The sequence below is a fragment of the Mytilus californianus genome, unplaced genomic scaffold (genome assembly GCF_021869535.1).
Source record: "Mytilus californianus isolate M0D057914Y unplaced genomic scaffold, xbMytCali1.0.p SCAF_3, whole genome shotgun sequence".
Classification (NCBI taxonomy): Eukaryota; Metazoa; Mollusca; class Bivalvia; order Mytilida; family Mytilidae; genus Mytilus; species Mytilus californianus.
Window position 1 is genome coordinate 62,760,764 of NW_026262679.1, and position 24,542 is coordinate 62,785,305.

At 31.4% G+C, this 24,542-nt stretch overlaps 2 protein-coding genes across 2 annotated transcripts in view; one reads left to right on the plus strand and one right to left on the minus strand.

Annotated features, from left to right (window-relative positions):
- Window positions 1–338: 338 nt before the first annotated feature.
- LOC127733179 (copper homeostasis protein cutC homolog) lies at window positions 339–6,970 on the minus strand. The gene is made up of 2 exons (XM_052242530.1): window positions 6,947–6,970; window positions 339–877 (listed from the first exon to the last, which is right to left on the minus strand). Exons 1-2 carry the CDS (start codon window positions 6,951–6,953, stop codon window positions 648–650), a joined length of 237 nt encoding a protein of 78 aa, XP_052098490.1. The 5' UTR covers window positions 6,954–6,970; the 3' UTR covers window positions 339–647.
- A 2,359-nt stretch (window positions 6,971–9,329) lies between these two features.
- LOC127733109 (deleted in malignant brain tumors 1 protein-like) overlaps window positions 9,330–24,542 on the plus strand; it is a 69,851-nt gene continuing 54,638 nt past the window's right edge. Inside the window, exons 1-2 of the mRNA XM_052242391.1 lie at window positions 9,330–9,816; window positions 18,108–18,265. Coding sequence (XP_052098351.1) covers window positions 9,720–9,816; window positions 18,108–18,265 — 255 coding nt within the window. The 5' untranslated portion in view covers window positions 9,330–9,719. The remainder of the gene's footprint in view (window positions 9,817–18,107; window positions 18,266–24,542) is intronic.

A 24,542-nucleotide genomic window follows, 5' to 3' on the forward strand; every position in this document is an offset into this window, starting at 1 on the left:
ATAGATTTCTCTTGGAAGAAATTTTAAGGTCCCATTGAACAAACTACACAGAGAACAATAGCTATTGTATTTATTAGATGGGACAAAAGAACTTACAAAAATTTAAATCGACAGGTAACTTTCAAGTGAATCTGTGGAAAAGTATCATTTGGTTCGCAATAATAGTCATGTAAAGGCAACTATTCCTACAAATCAATTGATGGAGGGGTTCAGTTTTATTGGCTCTTTTTTATGATCTTGTGATGCTTATCTATTTTGCTGTTTTAACGTTCTCTGGTGAATAATAAGCAGAACACAAATTGAAAAAAAACAACATTTTATTACAATTATACCCGAGTTGTCTGATAATTTTGTTTAATATTAAAGTACTTGGCTCCTGTCACAATTTCTTTCGCACGATATTTGACATTTTGTCCCTTATGTTTTTTTTTTATTAGCAATGTCAGTAATGTTGGTTCATTGGCAAGAACAATAAATCACTAACTGTAAACAAGATATCCTTATGATCATTCATTCCAAGAGTTGTTGAAATTACTCCAGCAGTTTCATAGAAGAATTTTTTTTTAAAGTTCATAACAGATCACAATAACAGACGCAAAATGATGACAACAGCTCATATGGCAAATAGGACAGGGTAGAGAACATGATTATTCCATATCCATAAAACAATTATCTGATAAACTAATAAAATGTTCAACTTTTGCCACTTCTGTTACTTTTGTGCTATATTCTGGTGGAAATAATGCAGTGCCCATTGGTATGCCTGCTTTTTGGAATTGCATCAAAGACGGTCTTGATGTTCTAGCTGAACAGTGAAATTCCCTGGCTTTGGACTGTTGTAGAATTCTTGAAATATTGATCTCATTTATACCTCCACCTTAAAAAGTTATTAATATAAAATGTAATCTTCAACAATAGAGAAATTAGAAAAAAAAACACTTTCACAAGGATGTTTAACAATTTAAATTGGTCTAAATATGAACTTGGTTTAGACACAGAGATTGATTTTTATAAACATTTCACCTGTAGGTATTTTATACAAATTGGTATTTTACAACAACTATTTCATGCTTATAAATATAGGGATTGCCTTTTGATATTGCTTAAATGACTTAATTTAATATTGCTTAAATGACTTAATACATTTATTCAAAACAGAAGGCTCATCAAAGACTGAATGTTAAAAATAAATCTTGTATTGCTGATCAATTTTGCTATTCATAGAGTGTACCTATCTACTATAGTTTTGGGGATATTAAGCAAAATTCAGAAAATTGGTAAACAAAAATAGCATTAATTCCAAATAGCTTTGGTCGTTCTGCCATGTAAGCGGACCCTAAGACAAAGTTGTTGATGACTGAAAAATTTTAACCTTAGACTGTATCTAAATGTTAACTATAAAAACAAGTTGCTTTCTTTAAAAAAAGAAATGCAATTGTAAACCCAAATGCTTGTTTGGCATTAAATATTAGATAATTGTTTTTTTTAGATAAGAGTTAGTTTCTAGGCTTATGTTCAAATACAAATGTCAAGAAATTTAATCAATTAATGATAATTTGTGCTTAAAAAAAGACATGCAATACGTGAAACTTATTAGCTGTTTTATTGGAATTTTAGATATGTTCATGGTTATTTGAACAATGGCTTGATATTGTTCATTATTAAGATCCTTACACCTGCTCTGCAAGATTTTTGTGATGCTTAGGGTAGTAAGCATTGGCAATTTTAAGTTGTGTGCTTTGTGCTCTTGAAAGTTTTAGATGACAAACCTCTTTTGTTAAAAACAAAAACTTTTTAAAACCTTTAACTCGATTTAAAGATTTTTTTGAATGTCCCTTTTTATTTTGATGTTTTCTTATGTTTTAAATTGTGGGTCATGAATAAAGGCCTGCAATTTATTTGTAAATATATATAATTTAAATTGCACTGTATTCTCTTCACCTTGATGACCAAAACCAATTCATTAAGAAAGCTATTTACTGCCTAGACAAAACAGCTTACACCTTGTACTTATAAATAAACAAACTAAATTGAAAACAACAAAACAACTAACATAATCAAACCTGAAATTATCACTGAATACCCATTTCTTAACATTAGTTTGTTTAAAGGCCACATTTATGAACTGTTGTAAGGTGTTCCTTTTTTTATTTGAACACGTTTTTTCATTAACTTTTAAAGTGTGTCTTTTACATGGTAAAGTTACACTACTGTCTTATGGTATGTATGTAAATTCTTTTAAAACGGGTGTATTTATAAGCACATGTCCCAAGTCAGAAGCATGTTGTTTAGTGGGTTTTTTTTTTTGTGCAGTTCATATTTGCTTTTTGTTTCTGGTTTGAAGTTAAATTAGATTTGATTTTTCCTGTTTGAATTGTTTTATAACAGTGTCTTGGGGCCCCTAGTAGGATGCAGTTTAATGTGAGCCAAGCCTTTGTGTTGAAGGCTGTATTATAACCTATAATTGCTTACTTTGACTACACTGTGTCTTGATGGAGAGTTGTCTCATTGGTATTCCTACCACATTTAAAACAGATATTCCCTCTGACATTTGACAAATCCATTAGAATAATCTAAATATTGAAATGGAACTGAAGTTGCCTTGTAGGTTTCTTATATTGACCTGTCCTTTTTCTCTCGTGCTGGATAGTTTTATACTAGTCATTTGGGGGTACTGTATAGCCTACTGATCACTGAGATGGCTTGTATTGAAAGAAAAATGTAACCTGTAAAATTTTGCTTAATTGTACCACATTGTGTCTTGAAAGGGAGTTGTGTCATTGACATTCATACCACATCTTCTGATTTTTATATTGAAGCAGTTTTGAATGAAAAAAATCATTGACTTCCAATATTGATTTTTTTTAACTCAAATTAGTCGATACTAAAAAAACTAATTCCTCAATTATATATGGCTATTATATCTATGCTTGAACAAATTTTGATTTTGAATCTTGAAGTTAATTGGGAAAGTGCTTAAGTAAGAAATTGGCTAAGATATTGAATTTTTTAACTGGTTATGAAACCCTTTTCTCTGACAGATTAATCATAATTAAGCAATAAACTTGTGTTCTAATAATCTTAAACTCTAGTGTCCATGGTATTACTATATTGTGCACTATAATGTACAAATTATTAACACTCGTCAATTAAAGTAAGGTTCAATTATATATTTACACTTATGATAAAATAGTATACATGTTTTAAGCAATAATGATCTGCATTTCACTTGTGACGATTTTTTCTTTCAATTGCACCAGTTTTATACGAGAGCATGGCATATGTAAGGTATCCTTAAGTATTTAACGACTAAAAAAAAACATTTAAAAACGTAATTATAATAAGAAAAAAAATCATTAACCTCGCAAGATCTTTCTATGATTTTTTTTAGTATTGTCTTTCTATTTTTTCCAAATTAGATTACTAAAAAATCATTTGAATAGGCTATTGTCTCATTCGTAAAGTCTACATCTCACTCCACCTGCATGGACTTTCAATGCAGCCAATATGTCAACATATGGTAACAACAGGCGTCGCTCTATATAATTAAGATTCTCTCAGTATCAATTATAAATAATTTTATACTCACTTACTGTCTTGTAATCTAATTAATTAGTACAACAACCGATTTGTTTTTGCAACGCAACTTTAATATCACAAAGAAACACTTACAACCCATACACCGTAGCTGTTATATATAAGACATCAGAGAAAGTTTAGTTAACACAGTAATGAGAACAGTTGACCAGGAGCTTTTAATTAATTAGATAACGCGTTTACATCGGTACATTATCACAATGGTCACACAAAGCTCTGCTACTTGTGGTCAAAATTATAAAAATATAACATAAATAAAACAAACTTCAAAATTTCCTAAAAACTATTTTAAATGCATAAAACCTAAGTATCAATTATTCTGTCGTCTTTCAAAATCTCCTTGCACTATTTTACATTTTCGTATTTAATATATTAAAACCGAAAATTCATCATCTGATCGTTTTCAAGAAATAATAATTATTTTTTTTTGTTTTGACGAACATTTTGAAGAGCCTTAATTACTACAGGTTAGATAAAATGTTCCCTGGCCCAGATAACTATAAAAAGAAAATATTTTTTCTTATCTCTGCCTGCATCTGTCATCACTCGGTGTCTATAAATAGACATTTGATATCTTATCGTTGACTCTGTCAAGTCTGCTGAAGTTGCATGTATGATTAATTTTAAGGTTATCGATCGTAATTAAAGCGGCACATTTAATTCGTTATTTCATTGCTTGAAGCAGAGACATATAATACATTGTTATACATTATATTATATTTCTCTGCTTGAAGTATTATTTCTTTCATCTGCATGGTCAAATGTATTTTTTTTAAATATATTTTAGATTTAGATTTCAGTTTTATTTTTTTTTTCATATTCAATATCTATTTATTCACATTCTAATAACGTAAAAGGATCCAGATATACCTATAACAATCTGATATGTTATTTTAATCATGCAAGGAGGTTATATGACCTCCTTGTTTTTTAAAAAGGAAATAATGTTGCAATATTTAAACAAAGAAAATAACTGTATTTCAATTTGCAATGTACTTTCATTTTATAGATTTTTGTTATAACGATTCTCGTTTCGAATATAAATCGCATTGTTTACATGAAATCTTATCTCATATCTAAACACAGCTGGTTTCAACGTTCGACTCTAATTAAAATAAGTACGCATATATGCAGGTAAATATTAGCAGCTTGTAATTGCGTGCAAGGAAGTATTCAAATGCTTATTAAAGTAGCTTGCATCATAATAAATTTCGCATCATATGTAACATATCTCTATAGCAACTTTAAGATGCTAATGCTTATTCAACAGGTCAATTAATAAGCTATTGCGCATGTATATGAAAGGTGGTCATAGAAAGAACAGATGTATTTCGAATAACATCCGGTGTTCCGAAAGACTACGGACATCGTCCAATATATACTGCGTAAACCCTCAGGGGTTTACGCAAAAACTCAATCTTAACCTTAGACTGAATCTAAATGTTAACTGAAAATAGAACCTCAATTTTAATCTTAGACTGCATCTAAATGTTAACTTTAAAAAAGCAATTTATCAGTAAAATACGGAAAAAAAGAAAAAAAATGTTTTCTAAATTTTGCTCTGGATTCTATCTTTTGATCATAACGAAAACTTCTGTCCAAATTTTTCATAAAAATCCAATAAAGGTTTGACAAAGTTATTGGTGTATTAAACAAGAGTGCACACGCTGAAATGTCTCACCTGTTTTATTGACCATATATTTAATGTTGTAAGACATTTTACAATTATTCCATACGAGAAGTATAGTTGATCTACTGCTTATAATATTTGAAAGTAAGTGATTTAAGCAATATTAAATTAAGTCATTTTTTACACAAAGACTAAACATTGACCAATGAACCATAAAAATCGAGGTCACGGTCAGATATGTACCAGACAAACATGTACACCTTACAATCATTCGATACACCACATATATTTGACCTACTACTTATAGTATCTGAGAAACTGACCTAATCTTGTAATTTTAACCTTGATCACTGATCCATATAATGAGGTCAAGGTCATGTAGACATTGCAAGGAACCCATATACCAAGTATAGTTATCATATTGCTTATAATAAGTGAAGAATTCATAAGACAAAACAAGAGTGCACACACTGAAATGTCTGGCCTTCTTTACTGACCATTGATTTTATGTTGATAGTCCTAAATATAAAGCTTTACTAAAAGTATCACATAAACTTAACATGATCCGAGAAAATGAGGTCAAGGTCAGATAGACCAAACTGGAAATACATGTACACATACAATCATTCAATACACCAAATATAGTTGACCTATTGCTTATAGTTTCTAAGAAACAGACTTAAACAGGAAAACTAAACATTGACCAATGAACCATGAAAATAAGGTCAAGGTCAGATGAACCATGCCAGACAGACATGTACACCTTACAATCAACCTATGTACTAAATATAGTTGACCTATTGCTTATAGTATCTAAGAAACAATCTTAACCATGAAAACTTAACATTGACCAATGAACCATGAAAATGAGGTCAAGGTCAGATGATACCTGCCAGACAGACATATATACCTTACAATCATTCCATACAACAAATATAGTTGACCTATTGGTTATAGTTTAAGAAAAACAGACCAAAACACAAAAACTAAACACTGAGCAATGAACCGTGAAAATGAGATCAAGGTCAAATAAAACCTGCCAGACTGACATGCACATTGTAAAATATTTCCATACACCAAATATAGTTGACCTATTGCATATAGTATTAAAAAAAGACCAAAATACAATTTTAACTTTAACCACTGAACCATGAAAATGAGGTCAATGACAGATGACACCTGCCAGTTGGACATGTACACAAAAATTGCAACTGATTTTTATAGTTTGTTCTTATTCTGTGCTGTAACACCAATGTCCCAGGTTAGGAGATTGGAAAGGGGGTTGAGCACTCACAAATATGTTTAACCCCATCACATTCTTTATTAGGTCTCAAGTTAGGAACCAGAAGCTCAGTGGTTGTCAAAAATAGTTCATGTCTGTCACATTTGTTTTCTGTAAATTGTTTTGTTATAAATTAGGCTGTTAGTTTTTTTCACATTTTTCATGTTGGGGCCTTTTATAGCCTACTATACGGTATGAGTTTTTGTTGAAGGACATACAGTTGCCTATAATTGCTTACATCCACTTCATTTGATTTTTGGTGGATAGTTGTCTCATTGGCAATCATATCAAATAAAAGTCTCCTTATTTTTAAATAAAGTTCCTTATAAGTTGATTATATAATAACATCTTGTTCCAATCTAATGAGCTTAAATTACCATCATCATCTTAAGGAATGTAAACAATTTTTAGATAATTTCTAAGTTTTAAATCCATACCTGGCATCACTATAATTCTTCCTTTAGCCTGAACAATATCATTGAACTTTTAATTTTATAAACAATGTCATTGACTACCACTAGTGGTTTTAGTAACCCTTAAACTAACCTAATCACAAACTAATACATGTAAACTAAGCAAAAGTTTCAAAGTCAATAGACCATGACTGTGGGGCAGTGCCATATAATCTCCATGGAAATGAGATTTACCAGATTGAATGGTTGATTGATTGATTGGTTGGTGTTTAATGCCACTTTCAGCACTATTGTGCTATTTTGTGGCAGTCAGTTTTCATTGGAGGAGCCGGAGTGCACGGAGAGAACCACCTACCTTAGGTAGAAAACTGACAATCCTAGTCAACTAAGATTGGAGTCGACCGCATTCTGTATTATACGTAGGCAAAACCAAGCTTTGATGTCATTGGCCAATGGCAGCACTCAGGTTTTAGAACATTATATTTCAATACTCACAATTGTGTTTTAGCTTTTGACGTGGAATATATATTGTGAAAGTTGTTTTAGTGACTTTGTGAAGTGTGCACTGATATCGAAAGGGTACATTCTAATGATTATTTTTTAACGAATTGCTCTGTACCAAACGATACACTTTTATATATTGAGTAAGCAAGTAACAAATCAAATAATTTTAAAGTCATATACAAGTTCAAATGGATGGAATATGGGGATTTAAACATTGGGTCCCGGTGCTGATATGTATCATTACTTGATAACAATGTTTTGTGCATATTGAGATCCTGTAATAAAATCTTAATTCTACAGATTAAGTTGAATTTATGAATTTATTCATCCGCGACTTTCTCTATACTCAAGTAAGCAGTACATCTGTATTAATCATAATTACTAGTGAATCCCAGTTATATTCCATTGAATGATACCGGTATATATTTATTTTTCCGGTTGTTTGTTCATTTTTGTTATAAGCCATTCGCCCATGTGGTCATCAAGTGCTTTTTTTCAATAAAGTTAAGTGTATATATTACTGCAACGGGGGGGGGGGGGGGGGGGGGGGGGCAAACATATTTTAACCCGCCATATTCTATATGTGCGTGTCCTAAGTGAAGAGGCTGTAATTGAGTGATAGTCGTTTGTTGCTGTGTACCTTGTTAGCTCTTCGTTTATTGTATTGTACAGTATGTTCTTGTGATGTTCTGTTGCACCACTGTCCAAAGTCGATTAAGAGGTTGTTGTTTGTTGCTGTATATATCATATTTGTTTTGTGTTTATTGCTTTGTACATGAATCGGGCCATTAGTTTTTCTCGTTTGAATTATTTTTGTCATTTCGGGTCATTTATAGCATGCTATGCGGTATGCAGATGACTCATTGTTGCAGGCCGCACGTTGACCTATAATTGCTTACTTCTACGCAATGTGGTCGTTTGTATACGAAATCATATTTCAAGAAGTTACAAAGACTTAGTATATTTCCATGCCAATTCGGGTTTAAATTTACTGTAGGTACACCGTTTTACCGTTATGAACGATAGCCAGGTTACTTATGATAACCACAAAAAAGAAAATGACAAAGTAATTCACAAGTTGAGCAGGATCTGCAAACCCTTCCAGAGCACCTGAGATCCCCTACAGCTTTTGGCGGGGTTCGTGTTGCTCAGTCTTTATAATTAGTTTTCTATGTTGTGTTGTTATGTAATTTTACTATTTTTATTCGATTTATATATCGGCGATACTTCAGAACATCAAAATGCGATTAACGGACCGTGAATCAGTTGACGCAGAGTGATTGTAATTATCGATTAACGTAGAATGATTGTAATTATCGATTAACGCAGAATGATTACAATCACTATCTGGGAGATAGCGAACTATGGATTCAGTTATGACGATTTCGTGTTTCAGCATATAAAATGCACGAAATAAGTTGACTATACAAGCCAAGTGTTAGACCTTCTCTAAACTTTGTGGTTTGAAATGATGTTCTATGAGTCGTGAGAATCAGAAAAGGCAAGACCATGGGATCAAAAATAGTTTTAGTATTAAAAGTTCTGTTGACACGACGAAGGGAATGGTGTGGAGATATTTGAAATACTAAATATTTTCTATCTCAGGGATAGATTACCTTAGCAGTATTTGGCAAAACCTTACTGAATTTTGAACCTATAATGCTCTTTAACTTAATTCGTACTTCTTTTGTCTATTAACTTTTGACGATCCGCGCGTCTGGTAATGTTTCTCGAATTCAAGCGTATAACAGGTTTTACATAAAGAACAGGTAATATGTACGACTAACGCGTTTATTGTTTAATATTCTTGCTAAATTATTACCTGTGTTTTACTTATTGTTTTTGTTATATATGACATATTTGTCATATAAAAATATATAAACGGTTGACGTTACTAAAGGCATTTAAGAGAACAATTTGTCCCCAAACTGCACCGCATACAGGATCTTACGCCAGAGGAAAAAAATTGAAAGAGTGATTTATTGTTTTTTGTGTGTGTCTTATCCTGTCATTTGTTTAATTGTAATCTTTCATTGTTGATCTGCAGGATTTGAGAACGCTTAATTCAAATAATATCATGATGGGAATTGATACAAAGCAGAATTTCATAAACTCTTCGATCTCCGAATCAGGATATTAGAATATTATTATTATACGTATTACGTCTTTAATATATATGAGCGACGTTATCTTAATTTGGAATAATTAGAATATCTAATTTGAACAAAAGTGGGTGTTCTGTTCTAGTTACAGTTTCTTATACAACTTTTTGTTGTTTTTGAATACTAAAGAAATGACTTCACAATTTTCAATTTGGATTTACATTTTGAGCGTATTTGTTATAAAAACAGTCTCAACCAGTGAAACTGGGAAACAACAAAATACATCAGGTATGAATTATATTATTTTAAAATAAAAACTTCTTGTAATAGAATGCAATACAAACTTTATATTTTCTTCCATGTGTCTCAGTAAACAAAGCTGATTGTACCACATATAGAACCCAGTGTGTATGTATATTTGTGTGTTTGTGTGTGTTTGTATACATTTAATTTAATAAGGTTAAATGCTAGTAAAACGATCTCTTAATATAATTCCAAGGACTCGTAAACATGTCTCAGTATATATGCTAATCATTTTTTTCCAACCAAAATAATCGACTAGTGATCATCATAAATTTCGCTTATTACATAGGCCAAGGATTTCAAGTTTGCAGGGGTTCATGGTATGGTAAGGTTTTCCGTTTTGAATTTTCCTCGGAGTTCGGTATTTTTGTGATTTTACTTTTTGCCCTTATGATGAACGCGTTTCTCAAGAAATGTTTTCTCCAGAATTGTTAAAAAGGTTTTGCAGGACTGCATTATCACATTGCTATAATGTATCGTCCTTTTTTAATTTTGTAATTATAAAAAATCCACATTGATGATTTCTATATAAAAGGGCTTCGTTTTAAGGTGTCAGTGTTATAAACAGAGAAGTGATAAGTGTCTAACCAATTATACTATTATTAAGTTAGCGTATTGTAATAATAATAAAAAAATAAAAAAATAACCAGCAGTTCCTTTCGGCTTAAACTATGATCAAATTTAAATATTTCATTTTGTAAACAACCCAGGTATACGTATCCTTATGCAACGGTTTCACATACGAAATTTTATAATATATTCATTATTTTATACTATCTCATTTTTATCTAGCTACAACGCATTTGGAAGATAATACGTATTTATATACTATTAGTATTGAAACATTGTTTTATATCGTTTTAATAGACCGTTTCACATTATTATTATTTTTCCAGCATAATTACACATATCAGATATGATCATCTTATAGTTATTCGAAGAAACATGCTTAACTTGTACCTAAACTGGCCCCTTTTTGATTGATAGTTGACATTAAAAAGAAATAACTTCACTGTCACAACTCTTCTTACGCCCTTAGGCTTAAGTTGGGCCAACATATCTTTTACTTTTGTTGTGTAGGATATGTATATTTATTTCTAGCTAACAGCTAATTATATATAAATCAAAATATAATCAGCTGATAAGTATTGATTTATGATAATTACAGAATGATATTATTTGTCTAAAAGATAAACGATGTTTTTCCCGTCTTTTTGGTTGTCGGGGAAGACTAGAGTTGTCCTTGTTGGAATGCAAGTCTTACATAAGATTTCTATCAATTATAATTGATAAATTGTGTATCGAGCAGGGTGTTCCCCTGTCAACATGTGAAACTGAGACAAAGTTTCATTCACGATAAGACAACAAACAAAATACAACCAATAGACAAAGAAAATATGCAATACTGGTTTGCCTTTGAACAGACGACAGCTATTCCTATCCTATTTCCAAACTTCATAGGTGTATGTGAATGGAACCCACTTCTCTGCAGATTAAATTTTTTTCAGTAAACATTTCTTAATATTTCCACTTATTTAATGTGTTCTTGCTATTAACCACCGTAGTTTGTATATGATGCCCCTCCGTGGGAAATAAGAGAGATGGGCGTCACATATATATACTACTGTAAGTGTTAAGAGCAAGTGAAAACAAAATATTAAGGAATCTAGTTTACTAAAAAATTTAAACAGAAAGAATATAACAGAAAAATAGTGTCCCCTCCCCAAGCCTAGGTCCTAAAGGTGTAAAGGTCGTGTGGAAATTTATATTTATAACATCTTTACGATAGTATATTCAAAGCTCGGAGATAAATTTTTTTGCGAGGGTGAGAAGATGTGTAAACGCCATTTTTTTAATTTTTTTTAAACGTCCTCGTTCGTTTCTTGAAAATATTGTCATTGCGATCGTTGTAATGGTGAACATACAAGTGAGTGAGCGAACGTATAGAGACCCCCTATGTACAACAAACATAGAAAATCCCTAATTTTTATATCTCATATCATTTGCCTGAATCAGCAGGTAATACCATCCGATTTCATCAATCATTAGCAAGCTAAAAGACCTTGTTTTGTTTTTAAAAAAAACCACATATAACAAACCCTACTACATATATATATATATAGTTCTGTTCAGAAATATACATTATAAATTTATTGTATTGTAGGGTTGCTATCATTGACATTTATTACACACCTCCTTCTTTTTTAAATATGAATGCATTAAAACTATTTGAAAATTGTCATACGCAGTCGATAAAACCGGACATTAAGTAAAACTTAAAAGTGCAAATCTTAACTTGATAAGATGTAAACTTTGTGATATACATCAGCTAATGAAAGTAACATTTTAAAATGCTATTTGTTAGTCATATGGGGACAATATAACACGTACAAAAGAATAAGAAGAAGCACCGTGGTTTGTGACGTCAAATTCTCTAATTTATGAATAAGATATTTATCAATCATGGACGTTTGACATAAAAGGACACACTATAAAACATTAATTGAAAAAAAGCTCAATACGTTATATATGGACCTGTTCGGATTATATTGACCGAGGACGAAGTAAAGAATAGAAAATAATAAGCTAAAAATCCCCCCTTCCTCTTCCAAAACCTCATATATATTGGCTGATTCATTAAGGAAAATATCTTCAAACGATACTGATTTTAAAAATCGACAGTCAACTGGCAAAGTCTTAACTTCGTACACACACTTTGGGTTAAACCACGTTAATTTGACCAAATAGTGGATGATCAGATATACACGATATTTAACCGTAATAATAAAGAGACAGAAACACAAAAGTCTTTCTGTTTAAAAACGTATAAACGTTTACTGCATGGGTAAGACTGAAAATGATTAAAAAAAATGCAAATGTACTTGAATTTGTTTTAGATATGACAAGTATCAAAAGCTCATGTTTTTTCGTTTCTTGGTCATACTGAATAGAAATATTCGAACACTGTTATAAGTAGATATAAGAAGATGTGGTATGAGTGCCAAAAGGACAACTCTCCATCCAAGTCACAATATGTAAAAGTAAACCATTATAGGTCAAAGTACGGCCTTCAACATGGAGCCTTGGCTCACACCGAACAGCAAGCTATAAAGGGACCAGAAATGACTAGTGTAAAACCCCATGTCTAATCTATATAAAAAACGAGAAACGAGAAACGAGAAACACTTATGAACCTCATCAACAAACGACAACCACTGAACATCAGGTTCCTGACTTAGGACAGATGTAAACCGATGTAGCGGGTTTGAACGTTTTATCTGGCGCCAAACTTCACCCTAACATGAGACAGTGGTGTAACAATACGACATAAAAGGACACACTATAAAACATTAATTGAAAAAAGGCTCAACTCATCAAAGTATGAATACTAACAGATTTTTGAAAAAAGTTAGACCATGAAAACCAAATAACCAAATAGTTAAATTATAAACCACAGAAAAATATATCAGAGCCAAAACCAGTATGAAATAATTTTGCCAAACAAAAAAATGCGGTCACTTATGGACCACTCAAAAAGAGCTTGTTGAGAAGGATCTTTAACGTGCAAAGAGCGTGGTTCTCCCTGAACACGGATAAACCCATTTCAGATTAGAATCTTAAAGTTATTGTTGGTTAGTAACTCTAGTTGTTTGTCTTTTTGTAGTTGTTCGCTTTTTTCCACGGTTTAGTCAGTTTCCCTTTAACACTTATGAATTTTGATTGTCCTTTTATATCTTCCGCCTCTTCTTTTTTTTAACACTTTGCAAATATTAAAAAAACATCTCGATGACATATATAAATAACGCTGAAAACGAACTGTAGCAGATTTTATCATCATTTATCAGCAAAGAATGTTAATACAGTCCCAAGCATTTTGTGCAAACACAAGCATTATCTCAAAAGAGGCTACGAAAATTATATCGACCTTGAGTTCACGGATTGTAATTTATCTTAGGCCACATGACAATTTCATCTTCATATTTTGACATAGAAACACATTTTTGTCAAACCTGGGAAGAAACATATTATGGCCAGAGACATATATACACATGTGTATATATGTCTCTGTTATGGCATAGGTTACTAGCTAATATATGAAATTAATAATTTTACCAAAAATTATCATATCATATAATTAGTTGAAAAAGTAATTAACAAAGAGACAGAGACACAAAGGTCATTTAACTCGCATGCCATTCTTCCCTAAGTGCATTGAGTAATTATTTTTGTTTGTATATTTTGTCCTCTTCGTTGAACTTATATCTCAGTCATTCAGTTTGGGCAGAGAAAAATCAATCTAGTAAGAACTACACCATATATATATAGGATCAGTCCACATTTGCACGGCTTTTTAAATGAAAGAAATGAAAAGCGGTCGCTCTCTTTAATTTACAAATTTACAAAAAATATCTGCACACAAAGTTGAGACATAGGAGTCCTAAAATAATTGTACTTTCTTTTTACACTAAACAAACTCCAAGAAATACGAAATTTATATTAAAAAAAAAAGGATCCGTTAAACGAATAAATATCGGCTGTTTCTGTAACGTACAATTAAAATTGTGTATCTCTCTCTCTCTCTCTCTCTCCATATCCAGAAATCAACGCCACTTTGCTTATTTGAATATTATACTAAAGAAATCGGATACGGGTCACGGAAATTATATTGAAATGATAGGGAATTTTGAAAAAATGTCTGTTTTAACTTTGATTTAAGTGATAGACAGGTTGCCGGGGCAGAAAATAAATATACACAACAATATACACCATTTAAACGAAATCAGAGACATATAATGACTGTCGTTGCAATAATCAAGGTTCCTGAGCTGTTTTAAAAATCGAAGCGAGAGGCTTTTAACATTGCAGTATAAAATACAGGCTAAAATGGCTGAAACGTCGAATTTGCAAACTTCGTGTTGAAAATTGGCTAACATGGTCATTAGAAATACAGGTTGCCGGGGTGAAACTTGAAACTTGAATGTCCAAAGAATAAGCAAGTCCAAACCTTGTATGTGTAGTCGTTGAACTCTAGGTTCCCACGTAAAGTTAAAATGCCTCTATTTCAAGAAGAATAAACTCACGAAAACACGAAAAATTCACTAAATTCGCGTTCATTGTTTTGATTTTGACCGCCTGACAACTTCACGGAAATATCAGAGTGATTATAAACAAGGACTCTGTGACGGGCAACTTATAATATCCGTGTTTTAAAGATTTTAATGATATCAAGCCAGTCCACTTCAAACTATCATCACGTGGTACAATTCTCATTTACATATTATGAATATTAATTAGCAAAAGTACTACTAATTTCTGGCTATGCTCTCTCTCTCTCTCTCTCTCTCTCTCTCTCTCTCTCTCTCTCTCTCTCTCTCTCTCAAGTATTGATATAGTGCAATTATCTCTCTCTCTCTCTCTCTCTCTCTCTCTCTCTCTCTCTCTCTCTCTCTCTCTCTCTCAAGTATTGATATAGGTGATTAGCAACGATTCAGAAACTACGAGTTTGTATTATAAATTAATAACGTTTCGTGGTGTTGTGAATCAAATTTGTATGGTTCCTATGCAAATCATGGTATTGCGTCAAACCTTATACTGTAATTCATCTCCTTAATCTATATTAATTAAAATCATAGAACAAATGCTTCTATTTATGCTATCAAAACTTATAATTGCCATTCATAAAGTAGTATGTATGAATTTTCAGGAGTTTTTCGTTTTTCGTTTTTTTTTTACCATTGCATTGGCAGTTTGTGTTCGACTTGAACTGGGACTATTATACTTAGTATAATAGTCCCAGACTTGAATGATGAGTTTGAATATCACTTTGGTATCTTTCGCCTTTCTTTTACTAATAACTGAATTCTGAATACAGAAGTTGTCGCTTCACAAGTAAATATGAACAACTTGTTCATTTATACTGAAAAATTCAAACTTACTCTGCCATAGTAAGGACTAGTAACTATTTATTGTTAAAAACGTACGTTACGGTGGTATGTATTGTTTTCCAAAAATGGTCTACAGATAAAGTTTTTGATTGGTTCCTGGTTCGATTTCGTACATTTAATCAATCCGATGGGTCATAATGATCCTCAAAATTAATTAATTTGAAAATAGAATCGGTCAGTCGGCATTTCAATTTTAATCAATTTATCATACGATCACAATTTGCAACGTTTACCGTAGTATCATGACAAAAACGTAATTAACTGAATGACGAAAACTGTAATGAACTCATTATGAAACATCGTTATCTTGAAATCTGTGATAATTTTTGTAATCAAACGTGTTTTTGATGATGAGATCCTTGTAACTTCTCAGAATTTTTTTATTAATGTATATATATATATGTGATGTACTTTGACCACAAAGTCAAATATTTCCATCCGGTTTTAATGAAAAATAGATTAAATTGACATAAACAAGTCTGTCATTTTCTAACTAAGACAAGTCCAAAATGTCATCAAATATTTATCATAATACATAATTTGACTTCTGTAATTCAGAAACAAAACTAACACTTATTTATGTCTGAGCTCTGACTGTTAATTATTCAGTTTGTAAAGCATGGTAGAGATGCTGGCTGGTTACTGAATATTTGGTCTATTGAACGATTATTATCTGGTCCATGAAGCTTCATATTACTGGAAAATTGGTGATTTAATATATGACTAAAAATTCCCAAAAAATTTCATCATACAATGAGTCTAGTAATTATCTCTTGTTTATTATGCTTGTCAGACAAGTGTTTTACTTGTTTTGACTGCCAGACTTGTTGCCTTCAAGAACACTGGATTTAATATTGCACATGGATTTTGTTTGTTTGTTTTTGCGAAAACTATTGTAACTGTATAATTTTCCAAAATTGGGTCTGAAATTTACCTCAGGTTTGTTGAATGACTTGTCATTTGAAAGGTATCCAATTTTTCCCAAATTTTGTCTCGATTCAAACTGTTGCACAGTTTAAGCTTTATCATGTCAGATGTAAAATTATTCAATTTTTTTTAGCCTTGTTCAACAAAGACATTGTACATGGTATTAACAATCATAAGTTTAAATCTCAAAAAATAAATGTACATTAAGAACATATTGGATATTAAGACTCATACTTTCCTGCAAAATACAGGTGCATGTTTTATAAATTTGAGATTACATCCTATTGATGTTGTCATTTAATGACTTTTCAAAGTCATTTATTGACTTTTCAAACTGAAGTTACTTTGGGTTTCTAGTGCAAGTAATAGGACGATCTCTATAATTTCTGAAATTATTTTCTCAGTAAGAAAGTGCACTGGCAGTCGGTAGCTATTAGAAAAAATCACTGTCGCAAGTTTTGTTTGATATGGTTAATTTATATTTACATGAAGATTAACTGCATAATCTTTCTAATAATTATCATTTTCACATAGATTTTTAACAACTTTGGCATAAGAAACATAGTTTTTAAAAGTATGAATGGTGAGTACTTTGTACATGTTAACAAATTCTAATTATTGGTCAGTCATCCTTCACAAATGACTTATTTTGTATCATATATTCTCTAAAATAGAGAAAATAGATGAAAATAAGGTATGTTTATCTTTACAAGTCCTCCATTCATATTTTTGTTTGGAAGTTGAAAGATGAACATGATGAAATACATGTTTATTGGATTTATCTTTTACTATTTCTTTATTTCATACAATGATTGCCTTGGGGGATAGCCACTTGAATGATGATTTCTGAAGTTTTCACTTTTTATGAAGTATGCAAAATACCGGTATTTTATCCCTGTTAAATTCAGAAAACTTGTTCTCTGGTATTAAAAAATGATGGGATTCCAAGGCCTATCAGGCATGTCAGGCCTCTGGTTTTGGGGATTGATAAGTTTTGTAGTCCTTTCTAAAAGCTAACTGTTTACTGCGAGAGTCAAACCCTGCAGGTGAAAAAGTGGAATCTTTCCTTTGCTACTTGACATGCTTAATGATATATTTTAGGTGATAATAGAAAGAAAACCCTTAAGCTTATTGTGGTACATTGTATTGCTTTTAGCCAGATTTCTAAAAGTAAAGATATCTTTTAAGGCATTATTTATATTATAAAGTATGCAAATGCCAAATAATTCATGTGTAAGGTTACAAATTTCATCTGTTTCAACTGATTTATATACAAAAAAAATAAACAAAAAGAGTTGCAAAAAAATTTAAGAAATATTGCACTGAAATAAGTGTTACATGTGTATGAGATAACATATCTGTTAACAGTTTCTCTACAATTTATTGATTTCTATTTATTTTTAGGACTAAGAGTCCGTCTAGTTGGAGGGGATGGTACATCAACAGGAAGAGTAGAAATAGCACAGAATGGCACAGAAGAATGGGGGACCATTTGTGATGATTTGTGGTCTGAAGCTGAAGCCCAAGTGGTCTGCCGAATGCTTCATTACCAGTGGGGGATTGTAAGTATAATGTTGTACATGTATTGACATACGGCATTCTGACTAAGAAAAAAATCACTCTTAGATCGATGTACAAAATTATCAGAACTAGAAAAATTGTTTTTTTTTTTCAATTATGAATTATATTATACGAAAACCCTATCTTTCCAGACTTCATAAAAATCATTAATAATTCAGGATGAACTCTCAGAAAAATTTAATTTCCAAGTCAAGATTTTATGGAAGTAGTACCTTTAGACTCAAAGCTAACAAGAAATTTGACAAAGAAATTTGACCTCAGTAATACCAACTGTTTTTCTATATTACGAGGTTTAAGCACGTTTTAGTCTCACACATTGTGTTGTGGTCACATTATCATGACATCATAAAAACTAAGAGGTCATCAAAGTTTTTCCTCATGAGACATACTTAGGTATAATAACATTCATAGGATTATAGTGTAAATGCATATATATAAGATTTATTGAAAGTACTTTTTATGTACAATATATATGTCTGATGTTAGAACATTTTGTACAATTTTCTACACTTAATGGTAAATAAAATTACATGTACATATATGTATAGACCATTTTATACCCTTGAGGTGTAACTTAGTATCACCTTAAATGTCTGGACACAAGTAAACATATGTGTTTTTATCGTTTATTGTTTTGCACATAAATTAGGCTGTTAGTTATCTATTTTGAATAGTTTAACATTTGTCATTATCGGGCCTTTTATAGCTTGCTTAATAATGCAGCATGGGTTTTGCTCATTGTTGAAGGCCATATTTTGACCTAAAGTTGCTAAAATCTATGTCATTTGGTCTTTGGTGAAGAGAATTTTGTTTAATAAAGAAGAAGAGCCTTTACTAGAACTTAATCATTGTTTATTGAATGTTGCCCAGTGTCTGAAAGACATTAGGTACAACTGCCAGACATTCCAAAATTTTTCCAAAGCCTTTATGTTGTAATTTAGAGTCAAATTTTGTCAAGACCCTGAATTTATATGTTTTTAGTTGATTGTAATTATCTGGTAGAAATTTCACGTTTATTCATATTCATCCAACAAATATGTGTGGTCTAGCCTAACTATACATTGAATTGTACTGGGTCTATTATTCACCAAATCCTTGCCACCTTAAACATCTACACAGCCCTTTGTTTGAGTGGTCCTATATTTTCTATGAAATCCCTTTTATTTCTGCAGTGAACTATTATCCCTATATCCAAGCTTAAAATTGACACTACCTATAAATATTACCTGTATTTTACTTTATTGATAGATCATTTGCCGTAACAGACCAACACACTAAGTGTATGCACATAAATCTGGATAATGTTAATTTGAAACCTATAGATAATATTTCTTGGAAAATGCATATATACATGTATATACATTCAACATCTTTTTTATACCCCCGCTTCAAAAAAGCGGGGGTATACTGTTTTACCTCTGTCTGTCCTTCCGTCAGTCCATCCATCCATCCATCCATCCGTCAGTCTGTCTGTCCCATGAATATTTTTGTAGCATTTTTCTCAGGAACTACTTGACAAGGATTTCTGAAATTTGGTTTCAGGGTTTATATAAGTAAGTTACACCGTGTGATGTGTTTTCAGATTCATCACTCAACAACTTCCTGTTTACTGAACACTTGTATAATTTTACACATGAAAATTACTTATATTTTGGTTAGTTATGTTGTCAATATTGGTCAATATGAATAGAATAAGATGGTCTTCAACAATAGACTACAATAGACTAGTGTCTATACTATATGTCAAGCTTTAGATGTCAGGAGAGAAAAAAAACTACATTTTTTTTAGTCTATTTGTACATTTTTTTCATGTTTTTTTCCCCAACTTTATGAATATGATATGAATAATAGAAAATATGAAGTAAATTGTATTCATTCTTTTCATATTGACCTATAGTTCAAACAAAAATGACCTAAAATGGGTCAAGAAATCTGGAAAGATCAGCAGTCTATAGTAAAAAATGTTGGAAACATTTGGTTTTGATAACAAATCATTGATAGTTTCTGTTTAGTTGATGAAAAATCATTGATTAGTTTCTGTTTAGTTGATGACAAATCATTGATAGTTTCTGTTTAGTTGATGACAAATCATTGATAGTTTCTGTTTAGTTGATGACAAATCATTGATAGTTTCTGTTTAGTTGATGACAAATCATTGATAGTTTCTGTTTAGTTGATGAAAAATCATTGATAGCTTCTGTTAAGTTGATGACACATTATTGATAGTTTCTGTTTAGTTTATTCACATGTTTTGGACAGTTTAGAGCTTGGCGTATTGAAAAGTCACCAGTCTAGTGACTTAGTGTTAAAGATAGTTGTCTTCTAGATTCTCTTTGAATGTTTGTGTTGTTGTGTTGCTGTATCATTGACATATACCTATCATCATTTGTTTATAAATAGTTAAGCATTTTTTAAGTTTAACTTCACAGATACCAGGTATATCCTGAATTGTACATGTATCAACTTTCTGCACGCCAATTTTCAACCAATGTTTAAAGTCTTGTAGTGAAATACTACTGTTCAGAAGTCACGTACTACTAAAAATAACCGCTGGTGTTCTGGAAATTTTAAATAAATACCGTATAGCGGGTTATTTTCGCTGGGTGTTTATTTTCGCTTTTTTTGGCGGATAAACGAAAATCGCGAAAATAAATTCCGCTAAAATTTATGCATACGTTGGGTAGTTTCGAAGTTAACATGGCTAAAGGACTTTGTAAACGATCTATGTTTTTTCCTGTCGGCAGGTCAATAACGAATTATGTTATTTTTAACAAGATAAATGCCAAAGAGCATTGTACATAAATGTATTTTATAAAATGACTATACCCTTATTAATAGGTGTCAATTAGAATAAGAGTGCAAGGTACTCTTATCAGGTAATAACCCTTATTAATTAGTGTCAAACTATATAAGAGTTGTTAACACTTATGATAATTTTGTAACCTAATTAGTAAGTACATCAAAGGTCTGGTAAATTTCGTAACTAATCAATCGTAAAATTTACAAGAGTTTGAATACCTGTAACAAAATTATCGGTATTTTAATGATTAACTGTATCAGAATTTAATCAATGAATAAGAGGTCATTCCGGTAAAAAAAATAATCAATTAACCATAACAATAGACACTTTGTCAAGTTTTACAACTTTTTAACTGCAACAATTTCAGTATTCACCAAAATATTTAATTGGGATTTAAGAATCCACCAAAATAAAAACCGCCAAAATTTTTCGTATACTTTGTTGCCCCTAAATCGCGAAATTTTACACCCGAGAAAATAACCCGCTATACGGTATACTATGGAGCGCATTAATCCACAACTTTTAATGCAAACTCATTTACAAGTAAATTTCTGCTCAAAATGGTCTACATATATTTCTCTTTCACGAAAAGTTTCATTTCTGCAAATTTGTTTGTTAGTTTCAGTGATATCAAAAGCACTATTTTTTGTTAGGGAAGGCTACTTTTACATGTTTTAAATTGAAGTGGGTGAATTGGTGGTCTGACACCTTACGGTCCAGTGGAAAATTAGATGATTGGCCAACAACCTAAAGCACAAGTTTATCTCAGTTTTATCTTTTTCTTTCTGTTTACCCCGGTAATATAGAAGAAGGCAAAAAATTATGAAGATCATAATTGTTTATATATGTAAAAGAAATGATATTTAACATGATAAATTATCTGAGGTATAAGGGGAGGGTTGAGATCTCAAAAAACATGTTTAACCCCGCCGCATTTTTGCGCCTGTCCCAAGTCAGGAGCCTCTGGCCTTTGTTAGTCTTGTATCATTTTTAATTTTAGTTTCTTGTGTATAATTTGGAGTTTAGTATGACGTCCATTATCACTGAACTAGTATACATATTTGTTTAGGGGCCAGCTGAAAGACGCCTCCGGGTGCAGGAGTTTCTCGCTGCACTGAAGACCCATTGGTGGCCTTCGGCTGTTGTCTGCTCTATGGTCGGGTTGTTGTCTCTTTGACACATTCCCCATTTCCATTCTCAATTTTATTAATAACAAAGAAGCAAACAAAGAGGTTATGTCATTGCTTAGCTACTCCTGGACTTTTCCTTGAAACAATGTCAAATTTTGGTCATATGACAAACACTTGATAATTTACGTAATAAGCATAATTGATGTTTACTGTTTGACGTGTGATTTGTTTTTCTAGAGCAGTGATTAATTTCCACAAAATTATTAACTATACTTTGTTTATAATGCAATGCATCGATCATATAAAGTGAACGTACTTTAAACTTTAGACTGTAGATTATTTTATTTTTTTTAATAAAGCTACATATGATATGTATTTGGATTTGGCTGTACTTGTTTTTGTTACAAAAATGAAGTTTACAATTGGAGTGTAACTGTTCAAATGTAAAATTTCCAAAAGCCATAGAATTTATTACTGGGGTATATTTCTTTTGACTTAATCTCAGGTTTCACTGCAACGCATTCCTTTCTGTTTCCTAAGTTGATTTTTTTTTATAAGTAGAACAAAATCCATTCTTGTGTGGAGTCTTCAATAATGGACAAGCTCTGACACATTAATGCACTATATAAAAAGCATTTGGCTCTGTATAAGAAGTATAAAAGAAAACCAAAAACTCTGGTACAAGTTAACAATACTAATGCATGCTATCTTATTAAACCATTTATTTATATCAACTTTTCATCTTATAGACATTGTAAATTTCCAGTCGGTTGACCTGATAAGTACCTTAATTGCTTGTTGGCAACTTGTATGCTTGTTAATATAGAAATAAGAAGATGTGGTATAGTTACAATGAGACAGCACTCCATTAGAGACCAAATGGCGTAGAAGTAGGCAACTTAATAGGTCACTGTACGTCCTGCAAAACCCATACAGCATAGGCAAGCTAAATTAGTCCCTGAAATGACAAATGTAAAACAATTCAAACTAGAAAACTGACGGTCCGATTTATGTACAAAACAATAAAAACAAATATGATACACTGCAAAAAACGACAACCCCTGATTTGCAGGCTCCTGACTTGGGACTAGCACATACAGAATGTGGCAGGTTAAACATGTGTGTGGGTGCCCTACCCTCCTGCTAACCTGTAACAGCACAACAATGAACATTAAAACTAACTACAAAAATCAGCTGAAAAAGGATTAACTCATAAGATCAATACAAATCACAAAGACAACTTAACAAAAACAATAAAGACACAAAGTACAGATCTGAGAGTACTCACAGTTACTGAAAGCTAGTTCAATGCGAATAACAACTAATAAAAAAATCATGTATCTAAGACTTAAATATCAATCAGTGCACATCCAACATCTAATGGATTTAGTGTTAAGAAGTCATTAAAAGTCAGAGAAAAACATGATCTTGTGCAATGCCAAAATATAGGCATAGACAGAATGTAGGACCATGAAGGTGTATGACAATAATATTAATCAGGGTTCTAATTTATTGATAACAAAATCAGTATTTATACCAATAAAAACAATGTTAAAAGATCTAATTACAGTGTTAAATTGGAAACCTTTTAGAATAAGTTTATTTTCTGGATCAATAAGTTTACTCTGAGTGTATCTTAATTTATGGGCTTGATAAACAACATCCCCATAAAATGTGGATGTGCTATTTCTTTACAATAAGTTTTCTACAGGAACAGCCAAACTTTCAAACCAAATCTTTTTATCTACTAAAAAAAAATAAGTAAAGGTTCCATAAGTAATTTGTGTTAAGTCCGTAAAAAGTTGCCACAATCTAAGAACACCATAAACATGACAAATGTTACTATAAATTTCCTAAGGAAATGCAAGATTTAATGTTGTGAATAAATGAATAAAATGAAATTAAACCATATGAAAAAAGATGATGTGGGGTAAATGTCAAGAGACACAACAACTCATCATCATAAGTTTACTAAAGTAGACATCAGTACGTATCAAGATTATTAGAATAATTATATTTTGCCAGAATGCTGACATTTTTGCATTAATTACTGATTAAACGTTTCTTGCTTTTGCATATTAATAATTTGAATGTCTGATTCATACTTATTTGTTATATGAGTCAGTCTTGTGATTTTTGACTGTGTTTCTTTTTTTTTTTCAGTTTTTAAAAGCTCAAAATTTGAATGCTGTATTTTTTTTACCTGTTCACCTGAAGTAAATTGATATTCTGTGTAATGCAATTTTAATCATATTTCCGCAATTTATAGAATGGATGTAGTTGACATTGCAATATGTGAATGTTCAATTGCAAAATGTAAAGTAAGAA